The sequence below is a fragment of the Myotis yumanensis genome, unplaced genomic scaffold, assembly GCF_028538775.1.
Source record: "Myotis yumanensis isolate MYYU_CA2020_CCGP unplaced genomic scaffold, mMyoYum1.0.hap1 SCAF_7, whole genome shotgun sequence".
In the NCBI taxonomy this organism is placed as follows: domain Eukaryota; kingdom Metazoa; phylum Chordata; class Mammalia; order Chiroptera; family Vespertilionidae; genus Myotis; species Myotis yumanensis.
Genome location: NW_027223758.1, coordinates 4,675,786 through 4,690,280, shown reverse-complemented (window position 1 = coordinate 4,690,280; position 14,495 = coordinate 4,675,786). Strand labels below are relative to the sequence as shown.

The 14,495-nt window shown below is 37.2% G+C and overlaps 1 protein-coding gene across 1 annotated transcript in view; it reads right to left on the bottom strand.

The window, feature by feature from the left end:
- Positions 1 to 707: 707 nt before the first annotated feature.
- Positions 708 to 14,495, bottom strand: part of SYCP2 (synaptonemal complex protein 2) — a 97,217-nt gene continuing 83,429 nt past the window's right edge. Inside the window, exons 34-42 of the mRNA XM_070421362.1 lie at positions 8,081 to 8,171; positions 7,668 to 7,817; positions 7,025 to 7,152; positions 2,869 to 2,963; positions 2,685 to 2,784; positions 2,283 to 2,341; positions 2,062 to 2,140; positions 1,901 to 1,957; positions 708 to 791 (exon numbers count right to left, since the gene is read on the bottom strand). Coding sequence (XP_070277463.1) covers positions 708 to 791; positions 1,901 to 1,957; positions 2,062 to 2,140; positions 2,283 to 2,341; positions 2,685 to 2,784; positions 2,869 to 2,963; positions 7,025 to 7,152; positions 7,668 to 7,817; positions 8,081 to 8,171 — 843 coding nt within the window. The remainder of the gene's footprint in view (positions 792 to 1,900; positions 1,958 to 2,061; positions 2,141 to 2,282; positions 2,342 to 2,684; positions 2,785 to 2,868; positions 2,964 to 7,024; positions 7,153 to 7,667; positions 7,818 to 8,080; positions 8,172 to 14,495) is intronic.

The window sequence follows — 14,495 nt, the reverse complement described above, 5'->3', positions numbered from 1 at the left end:
ATATATTCTCCCACAGTGTGCTGAAAGTACCAATTTACACTTACATATTTTAAATCAAAGACTTCTCCAAGTGTGGCTTAATTTTTTTATTACTATAAATATTCTAAACTAGTAGACAAGTTTAATACATCCTATATAATAAAAGGCTAATATGCAAATTGTCCCCTCAAGAGTTCAACCAACCAGTTTGACCACTCGCTATGATGTGCACTGACTACCAGGTGACTTGGAATGAAGGAAGGTCCTGGCCAGCAGTCAGCAGCCAGGGGAAGAAAGGCCCTGATTGGCCCTGACCACCGGCCAGGCCTAGGGACCCTACCCGTGCATGAATTTCATGCACTGGGCCTCTAGTAGTAATATAACATATAAAACTGTATATGTTTAAAATACTTTTAATGTGATAAATTTTAGTTGATTAAATTAGTTTTGTAAATATAATAAATATAATTCAGTATAGTTAACAGTAATATCTGCCTAATGCTAATATTACTACAAAAGAAGCCAAAAAAAAAAAAAGAGCAGTATTGTACAGACAAGGTTGGGGGTTTGGAGTATTATAATGTTTGTTTTCCCATCCATAAGATCTTTCCTTGAATCCAGAGTCAAAGGCACTCTTTCCTGGGGAACATGTATTTTTTTCTTTGTATTTGGTATTTGGTATTTCCTCAGTTATACACAAAAAGGAATTGGATAGAACTTGGTAACAGCTAGAGCTCCACATTAACATTTGTTTCACAAGCCATGAATAATGACAGCAGTCCTTTGCGTACATTAAGAAGCTCCTCTTCTTGCTATGGCCAAGAAAGAAAATTATGTCATTATTAGGGATTCATTTTAAAACCCCTTCCATAACGCTATAACAAATGTACTCATTCTCTGCTCCCCTGGCATCTAGTCCTAGATATCTACAGCACTTGGTGATCATCACTGATCACCAATTGAGAAAAGACTTTCAGTCTTTTCAACCCCAAGTCAATGAAATTTATATTTAATATTTAAAGAAAGAAAGTAAAGTAAGTATAGGCTAGGAAACAATTTCAAAAAGGATCAATCTAGTTAGTTAGCTTGTCTGCTTCAAGCTCAACATCCTGATCTTCAATTATTTCAGCATGTTGAGCTTCTATTAAAATTTATTAAATACATTATGGCCTATATAAAAGGATTAGTACCAAATATACAAAAACATGTCTACTCTCTTTGAGAAAAAACCGGACACGTTCACTTGGAGCAGTGCCTTTAGCCCCCATACAACTGTACTTTCCCCCCAGAACCAGCCAGTGCTAGTTCTAGACCTGTAAGAAGCACTTAATTTTATCCCCAAATCTATGTATACAAAGTCTTGTTGTCCAAGTGGACAATAATTTTTTGGCGGTTTCCTGATACCCCTTCTCATTAAGAAGGCAGAGTTCTATTGCTCTGCATAGTGCTTAGACTCATTCTTCTAGAAAACTGTTCAAGTGGGAAACTGATAGTCTTTTTTTCTTTTAGGAGGGTCTCTATTCACTATTTATTTATTTATTTATTTATTTATTTTTAACATATATTTTTTATTGATTTCAGAGAGGAAGGGAGAGGGAGAGAGAAAAACATCAATGATGAGAGAGAATTGAGCCCCCAACCCAGGCATGTGTCCTAATGGGAAATCAAACCGTGACCTCCTACTTCATGGGTCAATGCTCAACCAATGGGCCACACTGGCAGGGCAGGGGGTCTCTTTTAAATCACCTCTAGTATTTTACTATAAATATGCTCCCATTATTCTAATTTACATACCAAAGCCAACTAAGCTAAAACTGCCTCCTCTCAATCTAAAAAGAAAACCTGTGAAACAATTTCCCATTAAAAGAAATAAAGGCATATTTATTCCATTTGAAAAACCCAAACTAGATTATTGATTTACCATTTTCTTAAGAAGCTTGTCTTGCAGAATTTTCATGTTTTCTTTCATGGAACACATCTGTAAAATCAACATATGTATTTTCCCCATGAAATTTACTATAAAATTTTCACAAAGATAGACTTACCAATACTGAAATTATATAAAAAATATGAAATTGATACCTCAGATGTACAAATAGTTTCTTCTTGACCCGTGCCATAGAAGACATTTTTGTCCAAGGAAGCTTTCAAATGGTGAAGCCTAACAAGTAAAATAATGACAAGTTACAAAGGCATTTATCAGGAAGTCAAATTAAATCTCTATATTATAGTATATAAAGTAAACATTATAAATAATACAAACTAATTTTATAGATTCCAGTCCTAGAAAGTGTCATACTAACCTCTCTTGTTCACTTTTTTGATAGACACTGAACTTCTGAACCATCTTTTCTCCAAAGTCCTAAATTTTAATACAAAAACTAGTTATGCTTTAATAGCATTAAATATTCAAAGTTGACAGTAGAATTTTCGTATTTCTATTTCTAATTTAAATAAACAAGCTGGCTACATGCTAAGAATATTCCAGATGTTATAAACTCTTTCTAGATAAAAAATATTGAAAGTAAAATCTCTCTTGATTTCTCCCTCATCATAAATATAAAGTTTATAATTTAAGTGTGTTTATAAGAAATCGACTAAAAATATTTATGGAGGCTCTAAAAGCAGGACACCAAAGGTTTTCCTGAGTGTAGCTCTTTAAAAATGAGGTTATACAATTATTTTTAAATTCTTAAAACACAAACCGCAAATTCCTTCTCCAAATCTTTTAAAGACTGTGAATCTTTTTCAAAATTCTCCAACTCTTTTATGATGCTGAACTGGAATTTATCAAGTTTTTTTATCCTATTAAGAAAACAAAATAAGATTATTTTTAAAAACTATAGCACTCAGAACATACAGTGTTCAAAGGAGATTTTTATTACCTACCTGTATTCCTGAATATGACGGTTCATTATTTTCAGATGTTGTTGAGCTGTTTTCCAAGACTGCATAGTAAAATTATCCATCAATTTGTGGTGACTCTGAAAAATATTTGTTAACAAAATAAAAAACAAAGCCTTTTCCACAAAATGTAAATGACTAAGAACTTAGAAAAGTGAAAAATTAACAACTCAGTGATTGAACCAGAAGTGTTAATGAGTAAGCTCAGACAGAGCAGTGTCTGCTTCCATCAGAAAGGCTTTGACTAAGGGCTGAACTGGCAACTAATCATTTTCATAAGGACACTACACTCTACAATATTTTTAAAAATGCGAGTGATTACAATTCCCTTCAGGAACACAGCCTCAAAGTCAGAGTCAGAATTATTTATTGCCATTTTTCACAAAAACATATACAGGCAGTCCTCGGGTTACGTCGGACTCAATGTACATCGTTTCGTGGTTACATCGCTATCTCCCATCTATACTAATAAAAGGGTAACATGCTAATTAGACCAGGAGACCTTCCCGACATCCTTCCGGACAAAGCCATGGTGGTGGGGCCAAGGCAGTAGCAGTTAGGGGCGATCAGGTCAGGAGGGGAGGGCAGTTGAGGGCTATCAGTCTGGCGGGGGGGGGGGGGGCAGTTGGGGGCAAGCAGGCTGGCAGGGGGGGAAGTTGGGGGCGAGCAGGCCGGCAGGCAGTGATTAGGGGCGATCAGGCAGGCAGTCAGGTGAGCAGTTAAGAGCCAGCAGTCCCAGATTGCGAGAGGGATCCCAGATTGGAGGGTGCAGGCTGGGCTGAGGGACCACCGCTCCCCCTACCCCCGTGCACAAATTTCATGCACCGGGCCATTAGTTTATTTATTAAAAAAAAAAGTTCCGTCATCTTGACGTATGTACATATGTGCTTTATGTTTTTTATCATTTATTTACCACAAGTAAAGGTTAGGAATTGTTATCGTTATTTTAAATTTTTTTTACTGTTTCACTTCATTACTGCTGTGTGTGTGCTCCATGCGTGTGAAATAGGTGCTTATGTAGGTGGGTTACGACTTACAGTGAAAATCGCATTACGTCATGCCATAGGAATGGATCTCTGACATAACCCGAGGACCTACTGTATTCACATCTAGCCAGATGTATAATACAGGGTGTGGCAAAAGTAGGTTTACAGTTGTGCATAAGGATAATAAACTGTGTTTTGAGTACTCAGAACTGTAAACCTACTTTTGCCCTACCCTATATACAAGTCAGGGCTTCTCTATTTTTTAAAAAATATATTTTATTGATTTTTTACAGAGAGAAAGGAGAAGGGATAGAGAGTTAGAAACATCAATGAGAAAGAAACATCAATCAGCTGCCTCCTGCACACTCCCCACTGGGGATGGGCCCACAAGCAAGAAGGGCTTCTCTATTTATACTAGGTCAACCTCAAATAAATCAACATGACCACATTGGAAACTCAATAACTAAGGATAGATATATACTAGTAAGTACAGAGCTGGTCAAAGTGAAATGGAATTTCTCTAACAGGCTGCTCATCCTTTAGTACCCTCACTAGCTGTCACCTGAGATAAAAAAAAAAAAAGAACCACCACAGAAGAGTCAAAATGTTAAACCAATCTACTTATATAAAAACCATGGGTGGTGTTCATCACATCCAGAAGAACAGCTGGGACCAACCAGAAGGAAGTCAGTCCTACAGGGGTTGTCTTGGCAACGGCTGCGCCCTCCCCGAAACTGTTTCCCATAAGGGCGGGGTTTGAGGCAGGAACCTGCCCTGGGAGCGTGGTTCCCTGGGAGTGTGCCGCGCCAGCACGGCCAGGGGTGAACCTGAGTGGAGGTGGCTGAAACACTTAGAAAAGACAGACAAGAGAATGAAAGCCGGGTCTCGGTGGGACACTGCTTCTTTGAGAGACAGCGACCCTGCCCACAGCCATGCCTTTATTTTATAGCACATGCTACGAGGCAAAGTAAGGGCGTGATCAAGTTGTTTACAACATTCTCCTAGGTTTCAATCCTACTCAACAACATGCACCTGAACTCTATCAAGCCTACAACACTCAGGCACATGGGGCCACGTGTTCGGACCATGGGTTCAAGCTTACAACTACAGCTGTTGGCTATAATTGTGCTGAGAGGGCCCTGCCCTCCAAGCTGGGACCTGCACATGGCAATGAGAGGATTGTGCCCTCTCTTCAGTCCAAGATTTGAACCTGTCCAAAACACTGTAGCCGCTCCCCACAATAAAGTTTTAATTCTGTTTCTTTGTTGTGGCCCCACCCCATAACAAAGAAACAATTTCCGGAGGATGAGGCCCAGGAATCAGGATTTTAAAAAGATTCCCAGGTGATTCTAATGTGCAGTGGTTGAGAACCACTGCTATAGATAATATTAAAAATATATCTAAACATGCAATTCTTTGTCCAAAGAATGAGCATGTTCAAAAATTAAATGAAGAAAATTTGGATATACTCAGAGATTTTCACACATATTTGAGTGATGATTCCATTGATTCCACAGATGATGCTGAAAAGGAAAATTTTCCCATCGAATTTCTTAACAGTATTACTCCTTCGGGAATGCCGTGTCATAAATTAAAATTGAAAGTGGGTGCAATCATCATGCTATTGAGAAATCTCAATAGTAAATGGGGTCTTTGTAAGGGTACCAGATTTATTTTCAAAAGATTACGACCTAACATTATTGAAGCTGAAGTATTAACAGGATCTGCAGAGGGAGAGGTTGTTCTGATTCCAAGAATTAATTTGTCCCCATCTGACACTGGCCTCCCATTTAAATTGATTCGACGACGGTTTCCCATGATGCCAGCATTTGTGATGACTATTAATAAATCACAAGGACAAACTCTAGACAGAGTAGGTATATTCCTACCTGAACCCCGTTTTTGCACATGGTCAGTTATATGTTGCTTTCTCTCAAGTTTGAAGAGCTTGTGATGTTACAGTTAAAGTTCTAGGTACTTCATCACAAGGGAAATTAGTCAAGCACTCTGAAAGTGTTTTCACTCTTAATGTGGTATACAGGGAGATATTAGAATAAGTTTAATCACTTTATCAGTCATTGTTTGCATCCCTGTTGTTTTTATATCATGTTTTTGTTGTTTTCATATCATGTTTGTCATTTTTATATCATGCCTCTGTTGTTGTTATATCCTTTTGTTACTGTTTATTTATTAATGAATTTATATATGATTTTCATATACATTTTACTAATTTCCTTTCATCTCTCACACTTCTATTATAGAGAAAGGGCAAATAGCAATATTAAAATATCTCTGCTAATTAATTCCCTTTTTAAAAATATATTTTATTGATTTTTTACAGAGAGGAAGGGAGAGGGATAGAGAGTTAGAAACATCGAGGAGAAACATTGATCAGCTGCCTCCTGCACACTCCCCACTGGGGATGTGCCCACAACCAAGGTACATGCACTTGACCAGAATCGAACCTGGGACCCTTGAGTCCGCAGGCCGATGCTCTATCCACTGAGCCAAACCGGTTTAGGCAATTAATTCTCTTTTAATGTGCACGAATTTCGTGCACTGGGCTACTAGTTAAAAAGAAAAATAGGATAAAGAGAAAGAACCTGTAGGAAAAAAAAAAAAACATTAGGGGTAATGCACGGCTTTTAGAAGAGAAATACACTCATGAGATAAAAGGTTTTCACCCAGGAAGCATTTCAATTTTTCACCAGTGCATGAGGAAAGTTGAATTCACAAATGGGTGTTTTGTTGCCAAAAGATCAAACAAGTGGATAGTCTAGAACAGTGGTTCTCAACCTTCCTAATGCTGTGACCCTTTAATACAGCTCCTCATGTTGTGGTGACCCCCAATCATAAAATTATTTTCATTGCTACTTCACAACTGTAATTTTGCTACTGTTATGAATCGTAATGTAAATATCTGATATGCAGGATGTATTTTCATTGTTACAAATTGAACATAATTAAAGCATAGTGATTAATCACAAAACCAGTATGTAATTATATATGTGTTTTCCGATGATCTTAGGCGACCCCTATGAAAGGGTTGTTCGACCCCCCCAAAGGGATCACGACCCACATTTTCAGAACCATTGGTTTAGAAGAAAGTAGGATTACTTGGTATAATTATAGTTACTGGGTGTAATTTAACTCACATTATATTTCTTCTTAAATTCTGTATTGAACTGCTCACACATCATGTCTACATCTGAAATTTCAGTTCCCCAGTTCTTCACAGGAATAGAAGAGTCATTTGCTGATAATGGACATGTACTTTCAGACACTAAAAAATGAAGTCAAGCAACCAAAGTTAAAATACACTTTACGAATTTAGCCTTACTTGTCAAGAGCTGAGAACAAAACCTTATTTTCAGGTTCTATGTGTAAAAAAAGGCAGACATATTTTTAATTTAAAAAGTTGATTTATAAAAAAACTTTGGCATGGGTATTTAAAGCAGGAATGGTAACATTAACATGGGACATTTTAGATTATTTTTAATGGTTTTAGCTACTTCCATACTTCCCAGTATTTAGTAACATACTAATTTCTCAGTAAGTTCACACGCTAGTACAATTTGTATGAGGTAATCAGTAATAGAAAGATGAAGGATATTTATGAGTAAAAAAGACTCTTACTGCATTATTCACATCAGTACACTTGTGACAAAACATGACCCTTCTTGGATTTGACCAAAGTTATCTTTACAAAGGATTTGTTTTGTAGATGGAGTCACTCAACATCTAAGAAACTACCTTCCCAAATAGCTGCATTTTGACAAACACATTTGATCTACCTACTTTTGTGACTGTGATGATCTGCATTTTCCATTTTAGACAGTTTTTGGGGAAGCAAGTTTGCTCTCCCTTCCTCTTCTTCTTCCAATCCTACTTCAACAGGATTAAAATCTTCTATGTACATTCGTTTGCGATTAAGATGGTGTGTAGGGCCTTAAGAACAGTTAAAAAATTAATAGTGCTATAATCTTTATTAAAATACCTAATATGTTCTTGCTTTTATGAAAAAAGCATTTGTTTCATTCATTATGTCATTTTAGGCAACTGTGCATTAAATTCTATCTAGTTCCTTGTTTTCATTTTGACATGAACTAATGACTAATTTAGTATGACTTAAAATATATAATTCCTTTAGATGAACTTTCACAGCATTTCAGTAACTAACTTAGAAACAAAAGCAAGGCTGTGAGTCAAACCTGATAAATGAGCAGAGTCACAGGGCATGTCACATCTTATTTTCTCTCCTTCCTCACTAGACATGGATAGTAGAGATGCTGAATGACTTTCCTAAAATATATATCAAAAATTGAAAAAAATACCATAAGTATTCTTGGACTCACCTTTGACCATCTCTCTCAAACCCTAAAGCCAGGAAATTACAAAAGCTGTACATTCTTTTTTTTTCAGATTGTCTTTTCTCCCTGTCTTTTCATCTTTGACACTATTATGCATTAATCTAAATTGAGGTGAACCTCAATCTTAAACTATAGTAATAATTTTGAGCTGGCTTTTGTGACTACTCCTACTTTTCAATTCTTCCTTATTAGGGTTTTAATTTATTTGAGTCAGAAACTGGGGGAATATAATAGAAAATAATTCTAAACTTTTTTTTCAAGCTGTATCTTTAAAAAATCTTTTTCATCTAACCTTGTGTTTTACCGTTTCAACATACAGGTTTCTTTCTTCCAGTCAAATTTCATGAAAGTGTATGTCCACTTCCAGTTCCCTTCCTTTACGTAGTTTACCGTTCTTACTCCATTTAGGTATAGGGTGAATCCCTGCCCCTCCATGCTTTAAAATTGTTTTAATGGCTTCTCAGGGGAGTTTTACCAAACTTTCAAGGAAGAACTAAAACCTATCCTCCTCAGACTACTACAAAAAATTCAAGAGGAAGGAACACTTCCAAGCTCATTCTGTGAAGCCAGCATCACCCTAATACCAAAACCAGGTAAAGACAACACAATGAAAGAGAATTACAGGCCAATATCCCTCATGAACATAGATGCTAAAATCCTCAACAAAATCTTAGCAAATCGGGTCCAGCAGTACATCAGAAGGATCATACACCATGACCAAGTAGGATTTATCCCAGGGATGCAAGGATGGTACAACATCCGTAAATCAATAAACGTGATACATCACATAAACAAACTGAAAGAAAAAAACACATGGTCATATCAATTGATGCAGAAAAAGCATTCGACAAAATCCAACACCCATTTTTGATAAAAACTCTCAGCAAGGTGAGAATAGAAGGATCATACCTCAACATAATAAAAGCCATATATGACAGGCCCACAGCCAACATCATACTCAATGGACAAAAACTAAAACCATTTCCCCTAAGAACAGGAACAAGACAGGGATGCCCACTCTCACCACTCCTGTTCAACATAGTCCTGGAAGTATTAGCCATTGCAATTAGACAAGAAGAAGAAATAAAAGGCATCCCAATTGGAAAAGAGGAAGTAAAACTGTCCTTATTTGCAGACGACATGATATTATACATACAAAACCCTAGAGACTCCATCAAAAAACTACTAGACTTAGTACATGAATTTGGCAATATAGCAGGATACAAAATTAACCCCAAGAAATCTGAGGCATTTCTATACACCAATAGTGAACTTTCAGAAAGAGAGATTATAAAAACAATCCCATTTACCATCGCACCAAAAAAATTAAGCTACCTAGGAATAAACTTAACTAAAGAGGTAAAAGACCTCTACTCAGAAAACTACAGGACATTGAAAAAAGAGATAGAGGTAGACATAAAGAGATGGAAGAACATACCATGTTCTTGGATTGGTAGAATCAACATCATTAAAATGTCCATTCTACCCAAAGCAATCTATAAATTCAACGCACTTCCCATTAAAATACCAATGGCCTACTTCAAAGATCTAGAATTAACTCTCCAAAAATTCATCTGGAATAAAAAACGACCCCAAATAGCTGCAGCGATCCTGAGAAAGAACAAAGTAGGTGGGATCTCAATGCCAGATATCAAGCTGTATTACAAAGCCACTGTTCTCAAAACTGCCTGGTACTGGCACAAGAACAGACATATAGATCAATGGAATAGAATAGAGAGTCCAGAAATTAGCCCGAACCAATATGCTCAATTAATATTTGACAAAGGAGGCAAGAACATACAATGGAGACAAGATAGTCTCTTCAATAAATGGTGTTGGGAAAATTGGACAGATAGATGCAAGAAAATGAAACTAGACCACCAATTTACACCATACACAAGAATAAACTGAAAATGGATAAAGAACTTAAATGTACAACAGGAAACCATAAAAATTCTAGAAGAATACAAAGGCAACAAAATCTCAGACATATGCAGAAGCAATTTCTTCACTGATACAGCTCCTAGGGCAGTTGAAACTAAAGAGAAAATGGGACTACATCAAAATAAAAAGCTTCTGCATAGCAAAAGAAACCATCAACAAAACAACAAGAAAACCCACTGCGTGGGAAAACATATTTGCCAACATCATATCTGATAAGGGCCTAATCTCCAAAATTTATAGGGAACTCATACTACTTAACAAAAAGAAGATAAACAATCCAATCAAAAAATGGGCAAAGGATCTAAATAGACACCTTTCAAAAGAGGACATTCAGAAAGCCAAGAGACGTATGAAAACATGCTCAAAGTCACTAATCATCCGAGAAATGCAAATCAAAACAACAATGAGGTACCATCTCACACCTGTCAGAATGGCTATCATCAACAAATCAACAAACGACAAGTGCTGGAGAGGATGTAGAAAAAGGAACACTTGTGCACTGCTGGTGGGAATGCAGACTGGTGCAGCCACTATGGAAGACAGTATGGAGTTTCCTCAAAACACTGGAAATGGAACTCCCATTTGACCCTGTGATCCCACTTCTAGGAATATATCCTAAGAAACCAGAAACACCAATCAGAAAGGATATGTGCACCCATATGTTCATACCAGCACAATTCACCATAGCTAAAATCTGTAAACAGCCTAAGTGCCCATCAGTAGATGAATGGATTAGAAAACTGTGGTACATCTACACGATGGAATACTATGCTGCTGTAAAAAAGAAGGAACTCTTACCATTTGCAACAGCATGGATAGAACTGGAGAGCATTATGCTAAGTGAAATAAGCCAGTCAATGAAGGAAAAATACCACATGATCTTACTCATTCATGGATAATAAAGACCATTACAAACTTTTGAACAATAATAGATACAGAGGCAGAGCTGCCTCAAACTGATTGTCAAACTGCAGTGGGAAGGCCAGGGAGGGTTGGGGGGCAGGAGGGAGGGGGGTAAGAGATCAACTGAAGGACTTGTATGCATGCATATAAGCATAACTAATGGACATAAGACAATGGGGGGTAAGGGAGGCCAGGGGATTGTCAAGGGCTGGGACTGGGCGGGGGGCGGGGGGAGAGAAAGGACACATATATAATACCCTTTGTAATACTTTTAGCAATAAAAAAATAAAATAAAATAAAATTGTTTTAACTTTCTGTATTTTACAGATTAAAATATTTTTGTTGATGGAGTGATGGACTTTTTAGTGGCAAAAAATTAATCAAATTCCTATATAATCATGAAGCCTATAAAGTCCTAATTATAAATATATGTCATTGGTTCAGCAGCTATATCCTCACTATTTAAGATCTTATTTCTTCTCATTTTAAAAATTTCTGCTTTTTGCCCTAGCCAGTTTGGCTCAGTGGATAGAGCGTCAGTCTGTGAACTGAAAGGTCCCAGGGTACATGCCTGGATTGCAGGCTCGATCCCCAGCAGTGGGCATGCAGGAGGCAGTCGATCAACGATTCTCTCTCACCATTGATGTTTTTCTCTCCCTCTCCCTTCTTCTCTGAAAGTAATATATATAAAATAAAAGTGAAACATGCAAATTGGTGTCACTCCACTATGCCCACCAGCCAATCAGGATGATTATGCAAATCAACCCAACAAAGATGGTGGTTAATTTGCATATGCAGGCACGGAGCGAAGACTAAAGGCTCCAGCCAGAGTGAAGAGTGAAGAGTGAAGACTGGAGAGGCTTGGTTTCTCCCCTGCAGCCGCAGTGGAGAAGTTAAGCCTCAGTGCGGCCACAGCGGAAAATCCTAGCCTTGAAGCCTCACTGCAGCCAGAGGCAAGAAGCCGAGCCTCGAGGCTTGGCTTCTCCGCTGTGGCCAGACTAAAGGCCTGGGTCCCAGGTGCTGGAGGAAAACCGGTGTCGGCAGCCAGGGGAAGGAAGGCCTATTGCGTGAATCTTTGTATATAAAATAAAAGCCTAACTGACCGTTACAGCAGAGTGACCAGACCTAGTTGCTATGATGCGCACTGACCACAGGAGGCAGATGCTTAATGCAGGAGCTGCCCGCTGGTGGTCAGTGTGCTCCCACAGGGGGAGCGCTGCTCAGCCAGAAGCCGGGCTCATGGTTGGTGAGTGCAGCTGCGGCAGCGCAAAGGAGCAGTCAGCCGAGCTTTAAGGAGCAGCGAGCAGGTGGGTGGTAAGGAGCGAGGGGTCCCAGACTGCGAGAGGGCGCAGGCTGGCTGAGGGACACCCCCCTCAGTGCACAAATTTCATGCACTGGGCCTTTAGTATATATGTAAAGAAAGTATTGTATTCTGTTTTAGAAAAAGGAAAATAAAAATTTCAGTTTTCTATGATCCAATTATCTTACATATTTTAAACATGAGATTTACAGATAATAGTTGAAAATATTAAAATATTACAATAATTATTAAAGGCCAATAATTGATTCTTATCAGACCACCTTAGTTTAGGGAAAGTTTTATGGCCATACTATCATATATATCTCTCCCTTTTACTTTGTATATGGTTGTTATTGATATTTGGAGGTTCAATATCCATAAACTGTTGTTTTTTTCTGAACTATAATTGTTTACATCTGAATAGCTATTGCAATTTTATGTTTCTTATTTAAAAACATCAAAATTTACATTTTTTTCTATTCACAATAGTATTATTTTTAATAGGAGTATACCTAGGCTATGAATGAGCAAGACATATAGAAACCCAACAAATTATTTAAAGCCAAAACTATTTAAATTTTGAGGGAATAATTCATTTGCTGCTAAAATTCAACATCTATTCAAAATTATAAAAGAAATCCTTAGATAACAAGAACATTAATTTTATAACAAGTATCTACCAAAAACTATGGCTAAGCATGTTCTAGCACAATATCTATTTAACATCGCTCCAGAGATCATAGCCACCTTAACAAACAAACAAGCAAACAAACAAACAAACAACCCCAGAAAGTATAAGGAGTGGAACAGAATGCAAAATTATCAGGTATAACAGTTTGTGATTGGCTATACGCAAAATCCAGGAGAATCTAGATTGGCAGGCAATTCTGGTGGAACTGTCAAAGTTGTGGGAGATATAAAGGCAAGATAAATACTGGAAAAAAATTTGTGTTGTATATAACCAATACAGAATTAATGTCCAGAGTATATTAAGAACTTCTATAGATTTGTAAGAAAAATCAAACAACGCAATTTAAAAGTAAGGAAAAAATAGGCAATTCACAAAATGGTCAAAAAACATATGAAAACACTAGATACTGTTAATCAGGAAAATGCAAATTAAAGTGAGAGACATTTCACAGGCATCAGGTTGGCAAAAACAGAAACATTTGATAACAGCCAGTTAATGAAAACTATACAGAAATGGGCACTGTTGGTGAGGATAAAGTATGCAAACTGGGACAAAGGACCATGGGATGATAGTCTAGTGGGAAACTGTTTTTCAAATTGTGGTATGCAAAAATTGAGAGCCCTGCAAAAGTCCTTTGGGGTTACTGGAGAGAGGCTGAGTAGGCTAAGGTTTAGATCTCCTATCTGCTCTAAACAGCATAGTTCATTTTTATCTGTTTGGCACACTGGAGGTTTCATATAAAATTGTTTGAAAAATATGGTCTGTGAAAACTACTGGTTAAACAGAATAAAAGGACCTTAAAACATTTCTAGGAATAAAAACACTGTTTGAAGTGGTAAAACACAAGGTTGTTTTTATTAGAAGTTGTAGATCTTGGCTATAGGTGTTCTGAACTGTCATTAATTCCACTTTATATACAGAGGTTAGTATATATCAAGAGAATTTACTATGTAAATACTTGAATATTTACAATGTATCAGGTATTATGCTTACATAATCAGCCTATTTAATTTTTCACAACCCCATTTGACAGATGAGAAAATGGAGGTGCAGAGGGAATCATCAACTTGTAATATGTTACATAGGCAGCAAATAATGGAGCCAGGCATGGTTTGATTCTGATCAGGGCACATTCCTGGGTTGCAGGCTCAATTCCCAGTGTAGGGGATGTGCAGGAGGCAGCCAATCAATGATGCACTCTGATCATTGATGTTTCTCTCTCTCTCTCTCCCTTCCTCTCTAAAATCAATTTAAAAAAGAAATAGTACATATAACAACACATAAAAGAAATTTTCAATATATTAAATTTAATATTCATAGTATTTACCTACCAGTTTTAAAGTTCCTTACAAAACTCTAAAGCAGCGGTTCTAAACCTGTGGGTCGCAACCCCTTTGTCGGTCGAACGACCCTTTCAC